Below are 27,680 nucleotides of genomic sequence, written 5' to 3'. Positions count from 1 at the left end.
ATCCTGGATTAGCCTGTGCAGTTTGCACAGGCTAATTAGACATGACACTTTCCGCTTATTATTTTAATTTTTCCTTTGAACGTTGTCTATTCCATTTCAAAATCCTGTCCAGGCGGGAAGTGTTGTCCCTGATAAGCCTGCGTCAACTGCATTGGGTAATCTGGGATCAGTTATCCCAGAGTTATCCCAGAGCATGCTTATATGTGCCTAAAAACCCACATCAGCCAGGGGGAGCATGTTACAACACCATTTAGACAGTAAACAGACAGGAGAAGCTTTGGGAAGATACACAACATCAATATGTCCTATGTTGCATGCTTTTCCCCCCATTTCTAAAACATATCCACATTTACTCTAATCTTCACAACGGTTATACAACTCAATGTGCTTTGTTTGTATGTTAATGTGTTAATGTTTAGTTTCTTAGGAGCAGACTCACTTTTGAATCCAACAAGGGAAGGTATTGCCAATACCAGCATTGGTACAACAACAACTGATCGCTTTCCAAGGCAGTCCTGGAAATCACAAGCAAAGCTGGGATTAACCCTTTACCACTTAGATACGTATTTTGATGCATTTGTAGTCTGCTTACAGAGTTAAATTTAATTAAAGACCTTTCTTACTAGATTCCAGTTTTAAAGACTTCATTTCCGACCCTTAGATACTGGTGAGCAGCAAACAGCATAAAACCTAAACAGACTGCGAGTTACTCGCAGGCTGTTCTTGTTTTATGCTGTTTGCATATAGCCATCTTCAATTTGAGTGGAAAAGGGTTAGGGTGCATAATAACAGTGATCCATGGAGGTATCATACCCTAACCAGTGTTTTTTGTAAAATTTGAGGCCAAAAATCAGCCCTTGTCACTATAAAAAAGTATGTTTTTCGAAAATAACTGCCTTAATTTTGCAAATTGAGGGTTTCCAAATTTAATGATTTTTCTTTGATAAATATTTACTTTTAGTTCAACTCCCTATCAAGCTGTATTAGTAAGCTTAGACAATATAACATTGAAAGCAATAATTGACAATTTGAAAGTATCTGTTAGCATTAAAACACCAAGACCAATTTCCCAATTTTAGTCAAAATTAAACAATTTTTCCAAACCCAAAGGGCCACATTCCCAAAATGAAGAAAAAAAACACTGGTTACTTTTATAACTTAACCCTGTATATTAATACTGTCGATAAGAACCATATTTCGAAAGACATACAATTACATTCCCTAGGTAAAATGTTACTTCCAACCAAGTGATTCCAGGCATTAACCATTACTGTTAGTACACACTATCTTTGCATGAAACATATTCACTTTTTAACAATAACTAATAGAATTATAAATAACATGTCTACTTACTGAAATCACACCAGCAAATGTACCTCCTGTAAAAAGGTGAAACGAATTTTACATGGTGCAACATTTGAAACCCGATAACATATGACATCTACTCTAAAATCATTTATATTTGTTGGCATGAAACTTCGCAAATTAAAAAACAACAACGTACATTCTCGAATTTTTCATTTGGGAAAAAAAGAGAGATTTGCTTTGTTCAATGATGGATGTGTTTCTATTAAATTTGTCGAACGATCATCCCACAAAATCAACAAAAATTAATGTCCCAAAATAATAGGGATTTTACAGTATTTGCCAGCTAATGAATGCATATGGGCGAGTGCCTATGCCAAATGAATCACAACAGAAACGCTTATCAGGGCTTACTCTGCCATTCGCTAAATTAGCTAATGGCTACAAATTGACCTATTTGGCTACAGAAAATTTCTTTTAGCTACAACTTTTTCTTCATTAAAATTTATTAAATAGCCAAAAATAGAAGAATTTTTCCATAGATAGGCGACTTTGGCTAAAGAAATTTTTTGAGCCAGGGGAAGCCCTGCTTATAGCAGACAGCCACTCGTGAATCTTACCCACGATGCCTCCGATGTCGTACCAGATGGAGATCTTGTCGGCTGTTGACTCCTTCCATCCAAAGGAGGCATGCAGGTAGTAGGGAAGCCAGAAGAAGAAGGAATAGTTGACCAGCTTCAGGCAGAAATAGGCAAACGCATACTGCAATAGAAGATGTGTTTGTCAGAAACACAATGCCAACTTATTGCGCCGCTTTGAAATAAAACTTCAATTTACCACTTGGCAGGTTTAGAAATTATCTCCCTTTTAAAGCTTATTACTTCCTTTGGAGTATATTTTTTTACTTTTGACCTTGAAAAACAAATAGGCAAATGCATACTGCAATTAGAAAGTATGTTGAGACATAACAAATGCATACTGAAAGTTTTTTTTAACCCTTTGCATGCTGGGAAATTTGTCGTCTGCTAAAATGTCGTCTGCTGAATGTCTAAAATTAGCATTTTCTTCGATTTTTTTCAAAGAATACCATCAGAATAGCAAACAGTTTGGATCCTGATGAGACACCACGCTCTGTGGCATCTCATCTGGATCCAAACTGTTTGCAAAGGCCTTCAAAATTCGGTTCCAGCACTGAAAGAGTTAAAGACATAACATGGCCAGTGGCAAACTAACTGGTTATATCCCAGTCATGTCCGTCTGATATAATAAACAACAATAAAGGAGAACTGATAAGTTAAGTTTTGCAAAGAGTACATCTAAAGTTTGTTAAGGAATTTCTAACTGTTGACCATTCATTTCTTATGAAATATGACAAACAACAGAGTTTAAAAGTTCCACTGTCTTTCACAAGCCTATGAAATCTATTAAGTTAGTTTGAACCTATTTTAGCTCGATTGCGTTTTAAGTATTTGCTTCTTATTTGAAACGCTCTCGAGTCCATATCGTGGGCTAGCACCAGTACTTGCTGTCTTTGGGGGAAATCTAAAGAACACTCCCACAGTGGGGATCGAACTCGTGATCTCCCAGTCACTAGGCAGACTGAAATATCATTTACACCACGGCAAAATCAATTCAAGGTTTTTTACTATCACTGTAATAAATTAACAGATTAACATAAATGGGATACAATAACTGTATCTCAATTGAAGAAATACAGTACATTAATTGACCATTCCAAAGTTGTCAATCAAAATAACTGATAAATAAATAAAGTACCATTTACTGCTGCCTCGTTGTCAGACAAACAAAAAGTTTCAAAGTAAAGGAATAAGTGTTTTATGTAAGAAAACTATGTGGGCTGCGCAATTGCTTATTCGGCAACTTGTTTATTAATGAATGCATGAGAAATTACCAGTGTCTCCAAATTTGTAAGTTATATAATTTGTTAAATTACAAAAGGAATGTTGCTAAGCATAGGCCCCATTGAGTGAGTGTTTGTCAACACCACTTGCATAACTGTGCTCTGACTATTACCAGACCCAGCCCCGGCTCAGTATACACTTCACAGCCAGTAAAGGGGCCAAGGGGTCTGGGTGGCTGCAGGGGACACTCACTGCCCTGTGTCTGGGGACCTTCCCTAGAGCCCAAGAAGGGAACAAGCCCCTGTATGTAGCTCCAATTGCAAGTTGCCCAGCAACCCTACACTGCCTTGTATTTACAACTTTATATACCCTGTATTAACATATGTGGTCATATATTAAAATTTAAATAAATCATATCCACTTACTTATTAAATAAACAATAGTAAGATAATGTGAAATTGTAGACTTAACTTACAACTTGTGACAGCTAGAGTCTTGAAATATCAATTTTAAATATTTGAATTACCTCCCTTTATCGAGATTCAAGCATCAAATAAAACCTGAATATTCAGCACCTTATAAGAAATAACAAACAATCATTTTCACATATTCATTACATTATTTTTTCATGTTATTTTTGTTCAAAACAACAACAAAATGAAAAAGCAAAAAAAGAAAATAAACAGGAGCAACTCAAGAAATCACACAGACATAATCAATTACCGCTATTTCTATAGTCAACATGTCAAATAAACAGTGCGAAACACTTGCAAACTTATTGGCAATTATGACTTTCGTCTACATCTAGTTAATTTTTTTAGCTTATATCCTTTAAAAAAATAATACATTTGTTTAAAAAGTTGTTTTGAAAAAGTTGACAAAAGAAGGGAGACAACTGGTGAACAATAATATTACTGTAAGACTAATCTTGGAAAAAAGTTAAACAAATTATAAAAATAAGAAATTATTTATTAACATGCACATCATTAAGTTAAACATTTTTATTGGTGATATATACAGGAATAAAGAGAAAATCGGACACATGAAACCATCTGCCTACAGAAAAGTACATTTTTGAATATATAGCATTTTCATATATTTTTTATTACTAATGTACCAATACATAATGCTAATTGTTGCACTATATTTTATGACAAGTTAAAAAAAATCACACATACAACTACAATTTTTATTTCATGGGCATGTGTAATATGATGAATAAAGACAACATTATTTATAACTTTTGTAGAATCTAAGGGAGGTAATTAAACATGTTTTTTCCATAGATAATTTTTATGTTAATTTGCATTTCTCTCAAATCAATGTGCGGGAACAAAAACTGTCACGTGACCACAAATGCGAACGACCACGGCTATTTTGCGGACAAAAGTCAAACGAATGTAGGTTTTCTTATATTTTCTCCGTTTTAGCAGAACACATGTAACAATGCCTTGGTGCACCGTACGCAGTGCGAATTCTACTTTTCATTTATGTATTGCTCATATTTTTAGGTATAATACTTTTTGAGAACATTCAAAGACAAATATCGTTCGCATTTGTGGTCACGTGACAGTTTTTGTTCCCGCACATTGCAAATCAAAACATAGCATATTTTGTATGTACTCTTATCATTACTAACCATGCCTTTGTTAAATAGTCATTTAAGCTTCATACTCCCTTTTTAAAGTATCAAAAACTAAACAGAACAAATGTGAGCAGGACATACTACAAAGCAAATGTGCAAACATTTGAAATGTTAAAATAATGCTTTGCTCACATTTACTATAGGCTTAAAATCTTCATGTTTTTTCTTCACATGTTTTTCAGCAAATTTCTGTCTGAACAGAAAACTACAAATTAAAGTAACTAATGCATGTTAGATATTTATGTACTTTTTATGTGTAAAAGCATATGAGTTAAAAGTTATAAGAGGTACACAATTATGTCCATTTTCATTTGTCATTATTTTATTTCTGGTGGGGCCGCTTATATTATGTTTGTGTAGTATCACCAAAAACAATTTGTTTCTTTGTTTATTTCCTTTCAACTTTGAAGCAATTAAAACATTTCATTTGATTGTTGTTACGTTATTTAATTAGTTTTCTTTCGTAATTTCATAATTAAAACTTTTCTCAGACAGTTGTGGTGGAATCGATGATGACATAAATTACTACAAATATTGATAAAACAACTAGGACATTAACTGGTCAATATTTTAGCAAAGAATGCTTATCTTGATAAAATTGTTTCTTATAAAAACTTAATTTTTGCGAGAAACCAGTGTTGGATACTGGTAAGCAAAACAATGAGCTGTCGAACATCTCAACTGATTTTTATTGCGAGTTAAATAAATGTCTCAATTGCATCTTCGCTAATAGCTTCCACTTCCCGCAGTTTGCAAGTTAAATTTCCGCAAGGAAAACAAAACAATAGTGCAAATTATAACAAAAGCTGTCACCATAGGATGACTTATGCCCCCTATAAACGCTTGATAGAAGTTATGAGCTTTTTTCGAAACCTAAACGCAGATTTCGAAACCTAAATGCGGACCCTAACTTCGAGGTCAAGGTCACAGGGGTCAATATTTTTGTGCATATGGAAAGGCCTTGTCCATATACACATGCATACCAAATATGAAGGTTATATCTCAAGGGACATAGAAGTTATGAGCATTTTTCAAAACCTAAACGCAGATTTCGAAACCTAAATGCGGACCCTAACTTCAAGGTCAAGGTCACAGGGGTCAAAATTTTTGTGCGAATGGAAAGGCCTTGTCCATATACACATGCATACCAAATATGAAGGTTATATCTCAAGGGACATAGAAGTTATGAGCATTTTTCGAAACCTAAACGCAGATTTCGAAACCTAAACGCGGACCCTAACTTCAAGGTCAAGGTCACAGGGGTAAAAAAATGTGTGCGTTTGGAAAGGCCTTGTCCATATACACATGCATACCAAATATGAAGGTTATATCTCAAGGGACATAGAAGTTATGAGCATTTTTCGAAACCTAAACGCAAAGTGTGACGGAAAGACGGACAAACAGAAGGACAGACAGACGGACAGACAGACAGTCCGATCACTATACGCCCCCTTTTCTTTGAAAGGGGGCATAAAAACATACTGCCTGCAGGTTTTTTTTTCCCTTCTTTGTGACCCGCCGAAAAACAGCCCTTTCCCCTCGGATTTTTATCCCCCCTCAGCAAGTTAATTTTCCCCCAAATTTCATTTCCCCCCCCCCCCCCCCAATTTTTTTTTTTTTTAACTTAAAATACATAAGTTAACCTGATCCAGTGTAGAAAATAGCACATATTGCATAATTAAATTATCTGTTGCCTTGAATTTGTTTTAAAAACAGTAAAATATGTAAAATTGATTATTTAAGACTTTCCTATTTTCCCCAAAATCCGGCGTTTCGCGTTATTTTTTCCCCCAAAATCTGGCATTTCGCGCGATTTTTTCCCCTGAAAAAAGGCAAGGCCCTTTTCCCAAAATCAGATAAAAAACCCTGAACTGTTTGTAACTGCACAGGTGCTGATTAATTGATTTATTACTGTGTTGACACATTATTTATTACAGTCTTTAATGTGGCATGTTGTTCTTACTAAACGCCAGCGTAAGTTGGCAGTTTGTAGCGTGCAAAAAGTAAAATTGTATGATTTATACCATGAAAAAAAGCATAATTTAAAACAAGAAATGTGTTTGTCGAAAACACTATGTCCCCTTCTGCGCCGCTTTGATTTTTTTTTTGACCTTTGACCTTGAAGGATGACCTTGACCTTGACCTTTCACCACTCAAAATGTGCAGCTCCATGAGATACACATGCATGCCAAATATGAAGTTGCTATCTTCAATATGTTATGGCAAATGTTATGGCAAAATGTTAAAGTTGGAGCAAACAAACACACAAACAAACACACAAACAAACGCAAAAACCAACCAACAGACTGGGAAAAAACAATATGCCCCCCACTATAGTGGTGGGGGACATAAAAATCAGGTTAACGTTTTCCAAAAAATGTAACCGGCTAACTGATCGCTTCGATAGGTTAACCGGTTAACCTCTCGCATCCCCAATATAAACATAAGCATTCCCTACCATAAGAACACCAGGTAACAAAAGTGCTTTCTTGAAGCTCAAGGCCTGGCCAGACGGTGGCTCCCTGAGAACCAGAGTCTGTGTTTGAACGTCTGAATCACCATCATGTCCCAGCAGAGCAGCTGTGGAGAAACACAACATTAACCCATTTATGCCTAGCATCTAGAAAAAAGGCCTTGGCAAACAGCGAAGACCCAGATGAGACGCCGCATGATGCGGCATCTCATCAGGGTCTACGCTGTTTGCTTAAAGGAATTTCTGTAAGAAATATTCTAAATATAGAAATAAATATACTAGACATCCCTAATTTTGGAAATAAATTGATCCAATTTAGAAGGATGGGAGCGTCCACTAGGCATAAATGGGTTAAAGCATAAACCACCATACACTTTGAGTGACAATGAGGCAAAGTCTCCTTAGATCCATTCACCCTTCTGTACCATGTATCAAGCACAAGAGACTGCGTAGTATTCTCGTACAACAAACAAGGCCTCTTATAAAGATGTTTACGATAGCACATGGAATTGTTTGCAACTTAGGAGTCCGAATAGCGTTGTGTTGATGTATAAAGCGCACAAACTTTTTCATTTAAAATTTAGGGGGTATGCAACTGCGCATAATGCATGGTAGTGTATAATATATTGACAGTCACTGAGTCAGTCATCCTAAGTTAGGCAAATAATATTTTTTAGTTGTTTTTTTAAAGTTTAAACCTATTTATTTTAGCTCGATTGCATAGTAAGCCAAAGGCTTATTTGAAACGCTCTCATGTCCCGTTTCCTGGGATCTAAAGAATGCTCCCACTGTGGGGATCACCCCGTGACCTCCACATCGCTAGGCAGACGCCATATCAGCTACACCTCTGCGATCTTAATAATATTGATTATTACTTGATAGCAAGAAAATGTTCCAAGCCTGCTTATATTAAGCCAAGAATGCAGGGGCGTAGATAATGGGCGCCTCCCCAAAATTTCGGCTAGTCGTCGTTATATAAATAAAACGTTAAGTAAAATCCCCAAAAATTAACGTAAAGTAAAATCCCCAAAAATTTCCCGCCCCAAAACCAGTATTTTTGTAATCACACGCCGTCAGTGCAGAAGCCATGTGTCCCCTCGTCTGCTCCGAGGTTGCCAATAGTGATGTGTCAATATCCCTTGTTAGGTGTCATAAACCAGGGGCCCGGGTAAATGTCATTGCGTTAATTGTTTTATTGTTCTTTTCCGTGATTGCACTGTCGGTGTTTTGATTAAGGACAGGCTATTCTTTTAATTTTAATTGATCGCTTTAATTCAAAGGTAACTGCCACTTAAAACAATTTTGAGTAAATATACGCGTAAAAAACATTAATTTGATTGAAAATATTTTTGTATTGTATTGGTTGTTGTGCGAACAGAACAATACCTTATTTCTTATTTATTACAGCCTTCCCATTTCAGGTGTTAAACATGTCCATCAGTCATAAAATATTAGTGTTGTGAATGTAATGTTAATGTTATTATTTCTCATATCACTTGTTAAACTCCGTCATTAAAATACATAAACATTTACTTTATTTTATGTTTTAATTAGCACGAGTTTTTGGAAAGAAAAAAAATAACTGTTGAGATTTCTGGGCCGTCAACTGCGGCATTGGACAAGCTGATTTTATGACAAACTGAGAGTGAGACAAAAACCGAGCATTTATATCAACATGAAAGTTCCCCCAAAACGCACCATATTACCGGTAATTGTGATTGTAAAATTTTTCAGAACCACATAAGAGGACAACCCTCTCAAACGAACCCCTTTATGTTCCCAGTACAGAAACTGGACCGCCTCCCCAATGTTTGGAGGTTATCTACGCCCCTGGAATGTGAACAAGCCCAGTACAAATTTACCAGTGAAGGGCTTGAAGCTTGTTCTTATTTTGATCACTGCTCAACCGTGCAAGTTCTGGTTCTACCCAGGAAACCAACTCGAGAGGGTTTCTGAAAGCCTTGGGCTTTCAATGCAATCAAGCTATAGTAAATAGGTTTAAACTAACAGTTCAGAGCAAGCTACCAATATTTCCTCTTAACCCATTTATGCCTAGTGGACTCTCCCATCCTTCTAAATTGGATCACTTTATTTCAAAAATTAGGGATGTCTAGTATATTTATTTCTATATTTAGAATTTTTCTTACAGAAATTCCTTTAAGCAAACAGCGCAGACCCAGATGAGACAACGCATGATGCGGCGTCTCATCTGGGTCTTCGCTGTTTGCCAAGGCCTTTTTTCTAGACGCTAGGCATAAATGGGTTAAGCTTGCAGGTTTAAAAAACTTAAAAAATAAGATAAATATGCAATATACGGTAATAATTATTTACAATAACTTGTGTGAAATTACAGTGATATGTATGAAACAGTGCAAAAAGCATTCCCATGATTAAATTATTCATGACTTACTTTTTCAATCATGCAAACTAACAGAGAGCTAATAAAGAACTTTAAGAATGACAAAGTAGCCAAAACAAAACCTATTGAAATAGTGCATGACAAATACGAGTCTATTTACCAGTATCGTCCAAGTCCTCCGGTCTGGTGTCATACTGAATGTCCGGTGAAAACCGTGCCTTATTTACCTCCAAGTCTACATAATGCATGTCTTCATCAGGGCTGGGTAGGCCTGTAAAATAAATTATATATTACATGTATCGGCATGAAATTTGTGGGTTTTTTTTTTTAAAATACTTATTTATGGACTTGAGGGTTTCTGATTTTGGAAAAAAAGGAATTCGCATAAATCATTTGAAATGTGTTTGTGTTAAATTTGTGGATCGGTGGTTCACTTAATGAACGAAAATTTATGTTCCATAAATAATAATGATCTTACTGGAGTGCTATGTTATTTCATCCAACCATAACACATTCAGTGTGGAAGTTTGAGAAACATGTCCGCAGTGAAAAGTGAAGAACAAGTCAGTTAGCAACAAAATATCGACTTGCGGAACTATATGTTGTTTCTTTAAAAATGTGTTTATTTCTCAATAGAAAGAACATTTTCTTACAATGCACTCTTCTGTCCATTTTATAAAAATGAAACAAAGATAAACTGAAATAATTATTTACATAGACAGTCAAGAATCTAATTACCAACATTTTGTATCTATGTGCAGATTTCCAATTTCAAGCCTCAACAATTTTATGATAATGATAATTGAAAAACAAATATTTGAAATAAAATAACTGCCAAACAAACAAACAAGATGCAGAATAAATAGTAATTCCAAAATACAATGACCTAACATCGACTTCCATCAAGGCAGAACAAAACCCTACCTATCTCCTTCGGGCAATTGACAAGGCCAAAGATATTGATCACTCCACCCGCGAACAAGGCAGTCGAGGTTACCAGAAAGGCAAACTATAAAAACACATGCCATTTGCAGTATTATATGAGTACATAAATATTGAACAATTTTTTTCAGAAATATAGCTATCAATGACAAATGTTATTAACCCTTTCCCCCATAAGAAGCAAAGTGAAAATGGCTTTTGCAACCAGCACAAAACCAGAACTGCCTGCGAGTAACTAGCAGCTTGTTCAGGTTTTATGCTGTTTGCTGCTCATCAGTAACTGAGGGTTGGAAATGAAGCCTGTAAAACTTGAATTTAGTATTGAAAGAAAGGTATTTAATTATATGTAACTTTCTGAGGGACTACACATGCGTCAAGATATGTATCTAAGTGGTAAAGGGTTTCCTTCTAGCTTAAGAGTTGTTCTTGGTTTACATTTTTTTAGATGTATAAAGTATCACTTGAAATCCTCACTTGCAGCTAAAGCAACATTTTACAAACCGTAGCAAAACAAGGAGAACCTACATCATATCCATAGTGAAGCACCTGGGAGACCATGAGAGCCCCAATGATGTTGCCAACGGACGCACAGGCACTCCACACACCCAGAACAAAGCCCCGGCTGAAATTAAATTAACGGATTCAGTTACAATGACCAGAATACTAACACTCTTGTTTGGAGAAAACTTCTGTCAGAAACCTTCTTTTTACAAGAATGGACATAAGGTCTGTAATAATACAAAGAGTAAAGTACCATCACACCTTGTTGGACTTATGGATTTGGGATTTTTGTGGTCACTGTCTGTTTTTGTGAGCATTTCCAATAGCCTCCTTAGTCAAAAGTGACTAACGTTTTTGATATAACTTTAGAAAACTTGTGCATAATTATCTGTTTGAGTATATCTGAAAGTTACAAGCATTTTCAAAACAATCACATCTTGAGTAAGCATCAAGTTTGACTTTATTCTATTTCAACAGTGAAAATGCTTGTTTTAATTTAGACCACATAATAAGGAAACAGCGTTTTTATTAAACTGACAAATAAATTTTTGTTCATCCACATGTGTACTGCTTTAAATTCAATGCAAAAATCAGGCTGTTTCATATTTAGTGTCAAAATAATACACAAGTGCAAACCTGTACAGAAAAGGATACAAGCCTCGCTCTAGGAAAACAGGGCTTAATGCATTTGAGTAAAGTGTTGTCCCAAATTAGCCTGTGCAGTCCGCAATAGCTAATTAAGGACAACACTTTCAGCTTTTATCGTATTTTTGGCTTAAATGAAGTCTCAAATTAGCAAGAAAGGCAACAAGTGTCTTCTCTGATTAGCCTAAGCATCAATTTGCGCACAGGCATTCAATCCCATTTTCTCAGAGGGAGACTCGAATATTTGAGTTGCATTCTGAGAAAACTGGGCATAATGCATGTGCGTAAAGTGTCCGCCTTAATTGGATTTTTGCTAAGAAGAGACTTCATTTAAACGAAAAATGTCATAAAAGCGGAAAGTGTCGTACCTGATTAGCCTGTGTGGACTGCACAGGCTAATCTGGGACGATCTTTTACGCACATGCATTATGTCCAGTCTTCTCAAAACACGACTCATTAGGAAACACCATGTAAACTGTGAGCATTGGTATACAGACTTTCTAAACAAAAGTCATTTCCTACCTAGATTTGCCAAACCAGTTTCCCATGACCGCCACCACCGTGGGCCATCCAGTCGACTGTAGGAGACCATTCAGTATCCAGACTATCACGTACAGGTACTGGTTGTAGAAATGGGTCCACTCAAATACACAGCCAAACACAAACACCTGAAATATGTAGGGACAGTTTGAGATCAATGAGCCTCACTGCGTAAAAATAGGGCTTAATGCATGTGTCAGCGATGGTTTTCCTTCTTTATAAAGAACCAGAAAAAAAAAAATTCCCAAAGGGGAAAAAAAATATTCCCAATTGCCAACACAAAAAAATCCCAATTGAAGGTTTCCATACGAAAAAAAAAAAATATTTGGGTTAAAAGAATGCAGCATTTAGTTTATTTCCCTATGCAGCTCTATGGCTTATTCCTACTGTAAGTAAATGTAATATTGGCAACTTGACAACACTTAGTTATAAATTTAAGTAAAGGTATTTATAAGCAACAAATAAAACACACCAATCTGCCAATCTGAAGACTTCAAGTCCCACATTTTCCCAGTTGCATTTTTTTTCGCGGTAATTTGTCCAAATTGGGCAAACAAATTGCTGTTTGCGTATCGCACAAGCTAATCTGGGATGACACTTTACGCTTTTTTTACTTTAACAAAACTCTCTTCTTAGAGAAATTCCGGTAAAGGTGGAAAATGTTGTCCTTGATTAGCCTGTCCGGACTGCGCAGGCTAATCGGTGATAACACTTAACACACATGCATTTAATCCGGTTTTCTCTGAGTAAGGCGCGTATGTTAAATGTATTCACTTGTAAAACATGTATCACAATAAAACTTTAAAGATTATAACAAATCTGTATCTAAGACAATGATATGAAATGATGTGACTAAACCAGATTAAACACAAAGTACGTGTTTGCATTCATGACTTCACTCCAAATGCAATACAAATACATTGACATATAAAGGATATCTAATTTTATGCAGGGATACAAAGTTTCATGTCAAGCTATGCAAGTTTTGACTTGCCAAAGCCCAAATCATGACACAAGGTATTGTCTCTTTTATTTACTACTTTCCACAGTAAAACACATTAAAATTGATATTAACTTTATTATTCGATCCACAATTTAGGGCTAAGATTTGTTTGAATACTTGGTGAGTTACCATGACTGCCGTGGAACACATGCCAATGGAGAGAACCTTCCTGAGCTCATATCTGTCTCCCAGCACACCGCTGATGTAGAGACCCTGTATCATTGAAATATGCAACTGCATAACGAGCCACCTTATGTAAAAATGGGTATTAATATGTGTCGTGTTCTGAGAAAGCTGGGCTTAATTCATGTGTGTAAAGTGTCGTCCCAGATTAGCCTGTGCAGTCCGCACAGGCTAATCAGGGACGACACTTTCCGCTTTCATGGTATTTTTAGTTTCAAGGAAGTCCCTCCTTACCGAAAATCAAGTTTAGGCGGAAAGTGTCGTCCCTGATTAGCCTCTGCGGACTGCACAGGCTGCTCTGGGACGACACTTAACGCACATGAATTAAGCCCAGCTTTCTCAGAACAAGACACATTTTATCCTATTACCAGATGAAAATCAATAGTATAACAACGATCGTATAAACTTGAGCTCTATACTATCGCTATTTTTATATCAGATTTGGGTTTTCCCAAAATTTGAGAATCTGTTTTTGTCTACTTTGGACAAACAATGAGATATTCGATATTAATTAATGGATAAATGGAGGAAATAATAGGATAAATAGAATATTATGTGAGTTTTGGATAAAGATCAAGTTTATCATACTAAGCTCGAACCATACTCAGCTCGGCAAGACTCGCGCTACCATGGTTCTAAGCCTTGTATGATAAACTTGATCTTTATCCAAAACTCACATAATATTCTCTATATCCCATATGCAGCCAGTGTTGCTCAAGACCAGCTTGCGCAATCCAGCAGTCTGGTTAGTAGTTACCCTGTTAACTATAAACAGCAACACTTATCGGTCTCATAAACGGAAAGAGTAGCGTCTGACCAGTAAATGCCCAGGCTGGTCTGGAGGTATGCTGGTTGCATAAGGTACATGACTCATTTTTGCATCATGCAGCTCTTACTATGAAGCATGATGGGAAACTTTGTCCTTTATTATACTCAAATTAGGTATACAGCTTAAAAAATTAGCCTGAGCATAACTGAATATTACATCACGGTTGAGATTTTAAGTGTCTGTATTATGTTCAATTAAAATTTAATCAATAACACACTGTTATCATATCTTTACAGAAATAAAACAAGTACAGATTTCAAGTAGCTATATACCCCATCACTTACAACGGCATATGCTATCATGAACACTGCATCGAGAACACCAAGGTAAGTTTCAGCATCATCAGACTTGGCGTACATGTGATGTGCTGTCCACAACTGAAAGATTGTGTTTCATATCAGTTTTATGCTTCATAGCAAAAATAATAAAAACAATCAGGAAAATATTTCCCTATATTTTTTCAGAAGGGATTTTAGAATTTTAATGTATGTCTATGTGGAATTGAAGAATTACTTTACATGCATGATATAATGTACATTATTTGAAATTAATAAATTGCAATAACCTTAATTACATCATAAACACATAATTCAGCCGTGCTCTTGAAAAACCGGGCTTAATGCTTTTGTGGTGATTTTTTTTTTAAGGAAGTCTCTTAATCCAATTAAGGCAGAAAGTGTCGTCCCTGATTATCGTGTGCAGACTGCACAGGCTAATCTATGACAGCACTTTATGCACATGCATTAAGCCCGTTTTCCCAGAGAGAGGTTCACTCACTGTATCTGGTTTGTTGCAGTGTGTTTCATTGCCTGGTGTTGAGGTCCACTCACTGGAAATGGTGGATTTTACATTGCTGAAGGTCTTCCTCGTTGCATGGAACAGAGCATAGCTGAAAAATATTGCTGAGGCTTTTAAAGGAGTTTATTTCCGAAAGAACGAAAAGACTTTAAGTTTAACATATCATGATGTTACCTGTCTGCAGAAGCTTCCGAAAATGTGCATGTTTTATTTTTTACGTGATGTCACAGGTATTTCACAGCAAGTACGTTTGAATTTGGCATTCTGTTTTATCAGAAAAAACATTGCTGAAAATGCCAAGAATCAAGGTAATAAATTAATTTCATTTAATTTATATCAATTTCAACTGATTCTGTTAACAATTTAATTGTTTACACCCAAACATAAGTCCTGTTAACACCAAAAACATGTTACACTTTTTCCATCTGCCACATTGACATTCCACAAACTCCACCCATTTACGAGTAAATTTTGTTTTTGCTAAAAACTGCACTGTGTCCAATTAGCTATGAATGAACTTGTTTCATGTTTACTTTTCAATTCAAAGTTTCAATGTTAAATCATGAAACATATTTAAAGTGTGGTTCATAATGATTTAAGCTCAAAAAATCTCGGGACCACCCCAGGCAAAAATACAATCACATTCACTTTGCATTTAAAGAGGATGATGATTCTACCTCTTTTTCTTCCGATACAGCACTCATTCAAAATAGAAGATTTTGTGCTGGCGCCTATTGGTTTAGGGGTCAAACTGTACAAGAGATGCTCAGTTGGGTGTTAATTTAAAACTACATAAATGTATTTACATTGTAATTGTTTACAGGTGGATAAGGGGGTCAATGACAGCCACATGAGTAAGGGTTTTGAAAACTTCTACTGTGGCAGCCTCATGTTTATGTGGAGGTAGTGAATTCCATTGTATAACAGCTCTTGGGTAGAATAAGAAATTTTAAGTCTTTTGATGTCTGTATGTGTCTAAAGCAATGGTTACAGCTGAGGCTTTATGGATTTAAAGGCTTTGTAATTGTTTAATTTTAAACCTATTCATTATAGCTCAATTGCATCAAAAGCCTCAGGCTAATTGAAACGCTATTGAATCCGTTTACTGGGCCTAGAACCAGTAGTTGGTGTTTTTTGGGGAGATCTAAAGAACGTTCCGACAGTGATGATCGAACTCGTGATCTCCTAGTCGCTAGGCGGACACCATAATCATTACACCACGGCGACCTGTAATTGTTTAGTTATTCCATTTTCTGTGACATTAATGTCTGGCATGGACGGATGAGGGCTGGGGCCTTTGTCATGAATAGCTTTAGATGTAGGCATCTTGGAATTGTCTGTTGAGGGTCGTCTGAAGAACACTCACACTTAAGTTAAGGGATCAATACCAAGACCCCACCATATCCACGCCGAAGCCACTGAACCAGCTTTGAATTACAGAGGCTACAAAAGCACGCAATTATAAGATATTAAGATATAAGATCTTAATTAAGCTTGGCTGATATAAAACACTTCTATCATCAAGCAAAAAATATAAATAAATTCTTTGGATGCATTACTTTTTTATTGAAAGTCTTGTAATGTTTTGTACACAATAATTTCCATATATGTATTACAAAACATGGTTATAAAATATCTAAGCTTTTGCCCGTAAATTAGGTAGCACCTATTATCATATTAGTTAAGTTGGAATGTTTTTTTAGATGGTATTTTGTAGGTCTTTTTAAATATATTCCAAAATTTATAGTGTCTATGTCTTGGTCAGCATTATGTTTGATTTGATAATTGTATTTGTGTTTCTTGAAGGTCAGTTTTAATTTTAAGCCAGTCTGCTTTTGAGTAGTTTTTTATTTCTCTTGGTTAAGGTTTGCATTATCTAAGAGAGTGCCAGGAAATATTGATACTGAACATAATGGTGTACATAGTGTCCGACATGTCACCCTGGCAAGGAAGGCGGTATCAGGTTTGCAGGTGTCACATTCTAGTGATTTGTTCTTCCATGTGACACTTTTCGCACAGGAACCACAAGGCCATCTGGGAGCATGAGGACCAGGATTTAGCTCTACTTGGTTTGAGAGTACAATTTTTATGATAAGATGATTTTTTTAGTTGGTGATAAAATGCATGATTACCTTCCTGGTATGCATGTTGATAATGCATTATAAGACACGAAAACATTAAATACAGCAAACTCAGAAAGGCGAGTTTCATTGTTAATCTATCGGAAACATTTAACACCGGGAAACAAGTTTAAAACTCAAACAATTTAATTCACGCCATTTTGGATAAAAATAATATATTTCCTGACGTCGCGAACTCGTATGACAATTCTGCAAATCGTAGTTTGAAGTATTCAATTTGAAAGCATATATATATTCACCTTGAAAATGTCAAAATAAATGTTATAATATGATGATACGACCACATTTCAAATAATATCACTTTAAATATTTTATATTAACCATGTTTGTAATTGTTTGTTTTGACGTTTCTTAATCAAACTTTCGAAACAAACGGTTACAAACTACTAACTTTGAGCTATTTCGCTGCATTTTGCAGACGAAAAACTGGACAAATAAACTGTTAGCTTAATAAATGTGTGTATGTGCGTGTGCGTGCGTGTGTGTGTGCGTGTATGCGTGCGTGCGTGTGTGGGGGTTTGTATTCCTAACACGCCGACCCCCCGGCCCGGGGGATAATTTCCCAAATTTTAGGGGAGATTTCCGAAATGTGACCCATTTTTATACCGGAACTGTGATAAAGTTGATCCATTTTGATAAAAGATTTTTGAAAAAGCATACACATTTGTATACGATACCATTGAGAAAGTGGACCCATTTCAACACAAAAATTTCGATAAACTGGACCCTTAGTTGAGCTAGAGAAATATCTGAACTGTCTACGAAAACAGATTGGTCGCTTTCCAATTCGTCTATCGTAATAGAAATCCCCATTTTCAGTATGTTTTCAACTCAATAAAATCCTATATTTAAGTATGAACGGATATTAAATATGTTTTCTTAATTTACTTTCAAAGCCTGTGATAACGATTTCTTGATTCCACACATAATCAAAATTTTCTACAAAACATATCGTCTACTGAATGTAATAAGTCATGTAACTGACATTTTTATACATTTACTTTTTTTTTCCATTTTTGTGTTTATTAAGGTGACATACATCAACCTTGTGTACTTAAATTTATTCCACGTTTCAGAAAAGCTTACAAGGCTCGGCAAGCCTCGCAATGTAAACCTTTCTTCACTCGTGGGATAAATTTAAGTACACTATCACACTAACATAGTATTCTCTATTTATCTCATCTGTAATATGTTATACCTGCGCGTCTTGATGAATAGTGAGACAGTATATCAAATAGGTGTGTAACAAAATAATCAAGTATTTATATGAAAATACAAGCGAATTGATTGTAAGTTGTAGCATGGTGATGAAGGATATAGCAGTGATGGTGGAAGATGCAGCGGCTGCGGTGGTCCAGGGCCGGATCCAGAGAGGACCCAGTTGGGGGGGGGGGCACAAGAGTTGTTGCGCATATCTAGGGGGGTCCAGAAAATTTTTGGTTCCTAGATCGTCTGTGGTGCGTTTTGGGGCTATTTCCTGAGCAAAATAAAGACTATTTTTATACTTTATAATGGTGCTTTCAACATAAAGAATTAAAAGAAAATGCTGTGTATAAATAATGTTAATTTTTTTCCAATTGTGATTGGCAATCAATTGTTCAACAAGTAACAAATACAAACAAACAAACAAATCACAATTTTCAAACTGTCATCAGGAAAATGTACAAGCTATCACTCTCTTTAACTTAACACAAGTCATTGTCTTCATTGCTTAAATCAGACTCCAAAATACAAGGCAGTTTCATTTTTCTTGGATTCTGTCTTGCAAATTGCTTGACAATGTCACTAACATTCACATCAATGTCCCTGTGCACTGATATCAGACACAGACCAGTGAGTCTTTCTTCCCCCATTGTTGAACGACAGCTTGTTTTAACATTCCCTTACGTTAAAATGCTCCTTTCGCATTCACAGCTTGTCACTGGAAATGTTGCTGCAATTTTTAATATTGTATAAATGTTTGGGAAAATCTGTCTATTGCATGCTTTTAATGCAGCACTTAATGTTGAAGTGGGGTTGGGATCATTTACCCACTTACACCTCCAGCACTCAATGTCTGCCTGAAGTGTTCCTGGTGAAGGGAGGTCATCTAAGTAGTACTCTAGACTGGTGTTGTCCAGGTCCTGTCTTACTGATGGAATAAGGAGGAGTGCAGAAGAAGCCCTCTCATGAAGCGTCGTGAAACGCTCACTAAACTGCTGCAGGTGGTAGTCCAGGAATGGAATGGAATGGTTAAAACCCTCTTGTAGTATGTTTCTGGAGTGTCTGTTGGGATGTTGTTTCGTTGTGTCTGTCTGCCACATCGCCTTGGGATTGAAGGGTCCACTCCGACAGCGTTGGCTACAGCCACAGCCTCCTCATACAGACAGCCATGGAAGTTGTAAACAGAGTCACGCATGTTTTGCAGGGTGTCCTTCACATGGCGGACATTCTTCAAGGCCTCTACCACATCAAGTTCTCTGCCTATAAATACAAACAGCATGTGTACTAGAATAAATATTTGGACAACAAAAATAATACTATGGGAAAGTAATAAATGTCTTAAATTGTGAAAGTAGAATTTGCTTCAACAACATTTTTAATGTATGCAAATCATAGAGAGAATATTATAATTAAGGAAGTTGTTCTACAACTGTTTTGAATTGTACCTTAAGTTTAGATATCCTTATTGTAGAAGAGTTTTGTGCAAGCTACTACAGGGCTCGCGCTACTCCTATAAATAAATCGACCTCATATCGTTTAACGTTATTTTGCAATAGCATCGTTCCGACATGAATTCATGTCGGAAGCTTTAACGGCATCAAATTCATATAACAGCACAGAATAATCATGCAATAAATTATTAAACATAAAATATAAACATTATTTTACTAATTGCATTAGAAAAATGTTTATACAAACTTACAAGTAATGATAGTCCAGACCTTAAAGGGGCCTTTTCACAGATTTTGGCATTTTTTAACTTATTCATTAAATGCTTTATATCGATAAATGTAAACATTGGATCGTAAGAGCTCCAGTAAAAAATCAAGAATAAAATTAAAAAAAGGAAAAGAACATTGCCCGGACCAGGTTTCGAACCAGTGACCCCTGGAGTCCTGCCAGAGTCCTGAAGTAAAAACGCTCTTGCCTACTGAGCTATTCCGCCGAGTACACTTACTAGAAGTATTTTATACCTTATATAAGCAATCTTCGTAGTTTCACAAAATTTAACGACAAAAACAGAACTCTCCAAATTATTCAATCGTTTCGCGTTGCAACGCTTTATATTTTTTAGGTTTTAAAATCGTCAAAAGATGCATATAATGGCTATATAAGACCATGGTAAATGTTCAGTATTACTGTTTCCTCACAAATATCATAACTAAAACGAAAATTTGCGAATCTGAAACAACTTTTTTCAATTTTGTCAATTTACCAAAGCGTGAAAAGATCCCTTTAATTGCGATATTTGGAAGAAGTGTTTTGTAATTTTGTGTTCTTTTTGTGTGTATAGTTCCTATAGTGTTTTCGTGTGCCGTCTAGTGAGTGTAAAAGAATGAATTTGACCAATTTATTTTAGATTGATTGCACTGAAACTCAAAGTCTAAAGCTTAGTAAGACACTTAAGCCAGTTTTCTGAGAAGAAACAATACTTGTTCAGAGTATAGCAGACTCATGCGGCCTCTGGTTTATTTATTTGGCCTCGGCCTTTAACCTGGGTCGCTTTGATTTCAGGTGTTTAGCCCCCATATCAACAAGGCTCTCGACCCTATATGTAGTTATTCATATTGTTTAAAGATTTTGAGAACCCTCACTCGGTGCCAGTGGGGATAAAACAGAGACCTTCTTATAGCTAGATGAATGCATCAAATATGCCAGCAACACTTTATAATCAATAACTTTATAATTGATGATTCTGTTCTTTTAACTACATTACTAATTTACCAAAACAATGTGAAACACATTTTTATGCCCCCAAAGGAGGGCATATAGTGATCGCACTGTCCATCTGTCTATCCGTCACACTTTGCATTTAGGTTTCGAAAAAATGCTCATAACTTCTATGTCGCTTCAGATGTAACATTTATATTTGGTATGCATGTGTATATGGACAAGGCCTTTCCATACACACACAAATTTTGACCCCTTTGACCTTGAACTTAGGGTCGGCTTTTAGGTTTTGAAAAATGCTCATAACTTCTATTAAAGCGTTTATCGGGGGCGTATGTCATCCTACGGAGACAGCTCTTGTTTTTGCTACTGTCCTCTGCACAAACCATGATATATCTGCATATATGCATCCAACCAAATCAGTAAACTTATTTGTCACTTAATTACAGTAAATTTATTGCATGTTAACTTTTCAACAATATATATATACATGTATATATAATTATATATAACAGATCTTGAAAAAAACTCACATCAAACTTCAAATTGTTTTAGTAAATTATAGGCTTTAATTGGTATTGTGACATTGACACCACTCATGCATGCGACTACAATTATACAACTATGGAGCACATTATTTATGAGAAATTCCAATACATCAACATATCGTCTCAGATTTAAGGCAGATAATCTAGTGCTTTTTGGCTGCCATTTTACTATTACACATTTTTTCATTTTATGTTATGATGCATTGATCTTGTTTCTAAATTAACCAAGCAATCATGTTAAACTTTTGAAGAAAGATTTTGTCTGATAAATATAGAAAATATAATCACTACAAAGTGAACAAAATTCAGTTGAATACTGTGACCAACAAAGATTTGCCAAAGAGCAATTCAGATCATGATTTAAATTAAATACAAGTAATATGAAAGTCTGCCTATTGGATCCCAGTTAAGACTTATTTGTCAAATCTGCACATTAATTTTCCCTTAGCCATGTAGAATTGGGGACTAAATACCATCAAGTCATGTAAAAAGGAGCAGGGTATAGCACGCTGTTATTGATCTCTTGAGCTTTCACATGAATTTTACGGGTAATTTTCATACAACAAATGATATTACGGTATGTAGTGTAATGATAAAGCATTATGAGCACAAATTATATCTCTTACTAGTGGTGCAAAAATCATTTAAGTGTCACATTTCAAAAGAAAATTTATATAAAAAGGTATTATTAATTGTTAAAACGTTATAAAAGGTTATTTCAATTCACTAAAGCATTTAATTACAAGAACAAGTGCATTTTATGTCCATTACAATACATGTAACAGTATTGGCATTGTATTTATCTGCATTTGATGTGCATTTAATACACTTAAAAATGCAGACAAGACACACTTCTAACAGAAACAAATGTATTTTTTTCTGCATTTTTCCAGCATTAATACTCTTCAAGTGTATTTTTTATCATCCCAAATACACTTTACCAGGAAAAAGGTATGTTAAAATGCATTTTTAGTTTGTTTTAAATATATTTTCAAATGCATTAAGACACTCTTTTCTTTTGCAAAAAATGTTGAACAAAAACTTGAAAATATTTAATATACTAAAGTGTAGTAATAATTAAAGTTTTGTATGAGCATCAAAAACAGTGTCAAATTCATACCAGTGCCTATTTAGTAGCAGTAGGCCTTATATGGTCTACTTGTGGTAGAAATAATGCATTTTGTATAATACAACATACATAAATTAAAAAATATAGCTGCCCATACAGTTCAATACAATGTTCAATTAACTACACTATGCAAAGTTGAAATATGACATCAAGCTTGGAATAATCTTTTCAATAATGAATAATATGCTGTTTTAATTTATAAGTGAAATAGACACTTGCATATAAAAACTGATTTTAAATCAAAACTAAATGTTTAATTTGATTTTTAGCTCCACTGGCCAAAGGTCCTGTGTCCATCGTGCATCCATGCATAAACTTTTCCTTTAAACATCTTCTCCTAAACTACTGGTCCAATTCTGATGAAATTTCTTAGGAATGTTCCTGGGGTTTACCTCTTTCAAATTTGTTCAAATTATGCCCCTGGGGTCAAATTTGACCCTGCCCTGGGGGTCACAAAATTGAAAATTTGCTTAAATAAGGCCTATTTTGTGAAAACTTTCAAAATCTCCCGTCCATAACCATTGGGCCTAGGGCTATCAAATTTGGTATGTAGAGACATCTAATAGTCCTCTACCAAATTTGTTCAAATTATACCCCTGGGGTCAAATTTGACCCTGCCCCGGGGGTCACAAAATTGAACATATGCTTATATAGGGTATATTTTGTGAAAACTTTACAAATCTTGTTGTCCATAACCATTGGGCCTAGGGCTACCAAATTTGGTATGTAGTGACATCTAATAAACCTCTACCAAATTTGTTCAAATAATGCCTCTGGGATCAACTTTGACCCTGCCCTGGGGGGTCACAAAATTGAATAAACGCTTTTAAAGCGCCTATTTTGTGAAATCTTTAAAAATCTTCTTGTCGAAAACCATTTGGACTATGGCTTCCAAATTTGGTATGCAGTAACATCTTATAGTCCTCTACCAAGTTTGTTCAAATTATGCCCTTTGGGTCAAATTTGATCCTGACCCGCATGTCACAAAATTGAACATTATATACGCTTATATCTTGCTTATTTTGTGAAAACTTTAAAAATATTCTTGTCCTTAACTCTAGGACCTAGGGCTACCACATTTTGTATGTAGTGAGATATAGTAGTCCTCTACAAAGTTTTCTCAAATTATGCCCCTGTGGTTAAATTTGAACCAGCCCAGAAGGTCACAAAAGTGTACATGTGCTTAAATAGGGTCTATATTTAAGTATTTGCACATGCAGAGAAACTTGTTTCAGCCTTTTTTCAGCAGTGGAGTGATACAGGGCCATCATGGCCCTCTTGTTTAAATACTCAAAAAATGAAACCGTGTTCATGCTTGCATGAACACAGTTTATAAATGCTGTCAGAATTATAAAATATGCAATTACTATAAATACAAATGCCAGGGAAAAGTGCTTTTTGTACTAAAAAAATCGAATGAATATTACAATAATACATTCTGAATACTTTAGTATGTAATTAACAGTTTTTGTCTGAGAAAATCACTAAATTTTATATATTTATTCAAATTCACATAAATCATATTTCAAAAACACATCATTACTTCAAATCCTTTCACACAATACTGAAAAAAATGCACAGTTTCTGATTGTTATTGATTCTTTATTAATTTATACATGTACCATTTTTTAATCTTGATGCATCCTCAATTGTATAATGCACATCTTAATCTGTTTTAACAATTATAATATAAAGATTAAGGCTGACTCAGTAAAATAATAATCCATGATTTCTGCAGTACTTGCAGACAAACTAGGAATACTGCTGTGATATTATCTATCTATCTAATGGGATATTAATTTGGCTTCAATAGAAAACAAGGGACAAAATTGTCACAAAACCAGGTTTTCATTGTGAAAAAAAAATCTGATAAAGGGAGAAAACTCAAACTGAACTTTTGAAATGACCAAAAAAAATTAACCCCCTTTGTAATTTTTTTTTTTTTTAATCTATTTTTAGTCGTGGCGACCTTGACATTGGAGATATTGACGTGATTCTTTCGTGGGACACACCGTCCCATGATGGTGAACAAATGTGCCAAATGATTTTAAAATCTCACAATGAATGACATAGTTATGGCCAGGACAAGCTCATTTATGGCCATTTTTGACCTTTGAACTCAAAGTGTGACATTGACCTTGGAGATATCGACGTAATTATTTCGCGCGACACACCGTCCAATGATGGTGAACAAATGTGCCAAATGATTTTAAAATCTGACGATGAACAACATAGTTATGGCTCGGACAAGCTCATTTATGGCCATTTTTGACCTTTGAACTCAAAGTGTGACCTTGACCTTGGAGATATCGACGTAATTATTTCGCGCGACACACCGTCCAATGATGGTGAACAAATGTGCCAAATGATTTTAAAATCTGACAATGAACGACATAGTTATGGCCCGGACAAGCTTATTCCGCCAGCCCGCCAGCCCGCCAGCCAGCCCGCCAGCCAGCCAGCCAGCCAGCCCGCCCGCATTCGCCAATCTAATAACCAGTTTTTTCCTTCGGAAAACCTGGTTAAAAATCAAAGCAAACACGTGTATAAAATGTGTATGTATATATTAGTTAAACTTAAATTGATTGACCATCGATAAAAAGATATTATAATATATGTATGTATAAATATATCCTTGTAAAACTAAAAATTAAATATGTATGTTTCTATTACATCATTTAGGACTTTTATTTTCAGACAAAGTAGAGTGAAGCTTAAAACAGTATCCAATTGTAACAAATTTTGGAAAAATCAAGCTTATAATTATTTTCTGTGTTGGCCAATGTCATAATTGGTATAAAATGTATATTGAACTGGAAGTTTTCTTTATTTTAAATGATAACATTTGCTTGGTCAGCCATAATTGTCACAATCAAGTGGTCTTTTTACACTGTAGTTTTCTCACTGACTATGGGTTTGTTCTGAGAATGAGCCACACAAAGTATCGTTGGGGAGATGAGTTGTCAATTTTATGTTTATCAGTCTTTCATAATCCAGTATACCTATAAAAAGGGAATTTGTAACTAATAATCACACAATATACACAATTAAAATTGTATGCATTTAGATTTATTTAGTACTGCACATTAATCATTTTCCAAAAATATGTAGCAACATTACATTATATAATGCTGCAATACTAAAGTAATTTACTAATTAAAGGTCGCTGATGTGTAATGGATGTGGTGTCCACCTAATGATCTGGAGGTCACTGGTTTGATCCCCAGTGTGGGAGCATTCTTAAGAAATCTCCAAGAGACACCCAAGTACTGGTTCTAGGCCCAGGAAACAAACTCAAGAGCATTTCACATACATGTACGTAGTTAGTACTTTAAATTTAATCGAACTAAAAATGGGTTAAAACTAACAACTGAAACCCTTATTAATACATTTTATTTTGAATCAAGCAAATGTGCAAATTCATTAAAAATAATGAGTAAAATTTAAAAATTCTACTTTAAAGTAATCATGATAATTTAGATCATTTTCAGAATGTTTAATGATGATAATGATAAAATTATATATTCCCTAAATGATAAAAATAAAACATGTAATGTTAATTTATGAAAAAAACGTTTTAATTTTATCAATATCATGGTAATTACAACTAGATACAGGCAATTAGATCAGAAACGTGCATTAATTATATTAACCCATTCATGCCATCGTCCTGAAAAAAAGGACATTGCAAACAGCGTAGACCCAGATGAGACGCCGCATAATGCGGCGTCTCATCTGGGTCTGCGCTGTTTGCTTAAAGAAATTTCTGTAAGAAATATTCTAAATATAGAAATAAATATACCAGACACCCCTACTTTTGGAAATATATTGATCCAATTTAGAAGGATGGGAGAGTCCACTGGGCATAAATGGGTTAATGGACAACCCAGACATTTGTAGTGATTTATGGTCACTATTTGATTAACGTTCTATACATGACCTGTCATAAAAGGTATTTTTTAGCCAGTACTACAATCGGCAATGATAGTCTGTATTGCATACATATTCCAACGTCTTTTATCGATTCGCTTCCTCAAACTGAACAAATATTTAATGTTTACATCGCGAAACGTAATGCATCCAGTTTCACTTTCGGTTTGGTTGGTTTTGTAAACACCGTAATTTCATCTTAAAAATTGGATGATAGGGTGATTAAATAATAATGGAAAAGTAAATCACTTGGATAATAGGTCAAAATGCAACACAAATGAACGTTAATAGTGCTCTTAATATCAAAGTTTCGGTAAAAAGTTTGGCGCTAGTTCAACGCGCATGTATACAGCCTCATACCAATAGACTGACAACCTTTTGGGTAGTAAAGTAGTAATGCAAGGCAATATGGCGACCGTTAGCCACGAGGCAATCGGGACACCTCGGACAATTCCGCCATATCGACCCAGTTGACAGTGATCATGCTGTCTTTAAGACTGAAATCTTCACGGAGTAAAGGGCAACTTCCCTACAAAGTTCATGTAGTTCGATACCATAATTCAATAAAACGTATGAAAAAACATTATTACCGTTCTTGTCGTTACATTCTGCATCAAGTCTTACTGTCCAGCGCCGTTTGAAACCTTTGTTTACATACATTTCAACTAACTGACATTTTAAACATACGAGTGATTTCATTGGTCCAATGCGGAGGTGTGTCTTTACAACTGGAGATTTCATTCATAAAGAATACATGATCACTGTCAACTGGGTCATGCGTGTTGTGTATCGTGTTATTTCTTAAAAGTTGACCCAGCATTTGTAAAAATATTGCAAGACATATACATTTCCAGAAAGGAAATTCATTTCTGCGTTGAATAAGACCGAGATCGTGAAAATCGCTGCACAATTGATGAAGATATGGCTGTTCAAAGCGATGCACCCCGTTTTGGGGTGATTTTGAGTTGCATACC

At 35.3% G+C, this 27,680-nt stretch overlaps 2 protein-coding genes across 8 annotated transcripts in view; both read right to left on the bottom strand.

Annotated features, from left to right (window-relative positions):
* Positions 1 to 27,680, bottom strand: part of LOC127880629 (sugar phosphate exchanger 3-like) — a 251,664-nt gene that overhangs the window by 30,182 nt on the left and 193,802 nt on the right. Inside the window, exons 1-12 of one of the 3 annotated variants that reach the window (XM_052427952.1) lie at positions 17,466 to 17,612; positions 15,065 to 15,176; positions 14,572 to 14,664; positions 13,405 to 13,488; positions 12,255 to 12,400; positions 11,112 to 11,208; positions 10,569 to 10,653; positions 9,805 to 9,915; positions 7,271 to 7,392; positions 1,926 to 2,067; positions 1,354 to 1,379; positions 440 to 515 (exon numbers count right to left, since the gene is read on the bottom strand). In XM_052427952.1, coding sequence (XP_052283912.1) covers positions 440 to 515; positions 1,354 to 1,379; positions 1,926 to 2,067; positions 7,271 to 7,392; positions 9,805 to 9,915; positions 10,569 to 10,653; positions 11,112 to 11,208; positions 12,255 to 12,400; positions 13,405 to 13,488; positions 14,572 to 14,664; positions 15,065 to 15,176; positions 17,466 to 17,512 — 1,141 coding nt within the window. In that variant the 5' untranslated portion in view covers positions 17,513 to 17,612. Of the gene's footprint in view, positions 1 to 439; positions 516 to 1,353; positions 1,380 to 1,925; positions 2,068 to 7,270; positions 7,393 to 9,804; positions 9,916 to 10,568; positions 10,654 to 11,111; positions 11,209 to 12,254; positions 12,401 to 13,404; positions 13,489 to 14,571; positions 14,665 to 15,064; positions 15,177 to 17,465; positions 17,613 to 27,680 lie in introns of those variants that run through there. The other 2 variants (XM_052427949.1, XM_052427950.1) reach the window with 2 other exon arrangements.
* LOC127880631 (uncharacterized) lies at positions 18,746 to 27,489 on the bottom strand. Of its 5 annotated transcripts, none has more exons than XR_008049662.1 (3): positions 26,717 to 27,089; positions 25,076 to 25,778; positions 24,292 to 24,913 (listed from the first exon to the last, which is right to left on the bottom strand). XR_008049662.1 is itself a non-coding variant. In XM_052427954.1 (2 exons), exons 1-2 carry the CDS (start codon positions 27,445 to 27,447, stop codon positions 19,355 to 19,357), a joined length of 486 nt encoding a protein of 161 aa, XP_052283914.1. In that variant the 5' UTR covers positions 27,448 to 27,489; the 3' UTR covers positions 18,746 to 19,354. The 5 variants fall into 5 exon arrangements, 2 of the variants coding, with proteins under 2 accessions (XP_052283914.1, XP_052283915.1); XR_008049660.1 differs by having other exon boundaries at positions 24,298 to 24,887; positions 25,050 to 25,778; positions 26,717 to 27,082; XM_052427954.1 differs by lacking the exons at positions 24,292 to 24,913; positions 25,076 to 25,778; positions 26,717 to 27,089 and adding exons at positions 18,746 to 19,689; positions 27,297 to 27,489.

This window comes from Dreissena polymorpha, chromosome 5 (genome assembly GCF_020536995.1).
Source record: "Dreissena polymorpha isolate Duluth1 chromosome 5, UMN_Dpol_1.0, whole genome shotgun sequence".
In the NCBI taxonomy this organism is placed as follows: Eukaryota; Metazoa; Mollusca; class Bivalvia; order Myida; family Dreissenidae; genus Dreissena; species Dreissena polymorpha.
The sequence above is the reverse complement of the archived record's forward strand: the minus strand, read 5'-3'. Positions and strand labels throughout refer to the sequence as shown.

Coding starts and splice junctions, on each gene's coding strand:
- LOC127880631 (XM_052427954.1), bottom strand. CDS start 27,447: ATGAAATCTCCAGTTGTAAAGACACACCTCCGCATTGGACCAATGAAA. Junction 19,690..27,296: donor AGAATGTAACGACAAGAACG/GTAATAATGTTT, acceptor TTGTATTTATAG/GCAGAGAACTTGATGTGGTA.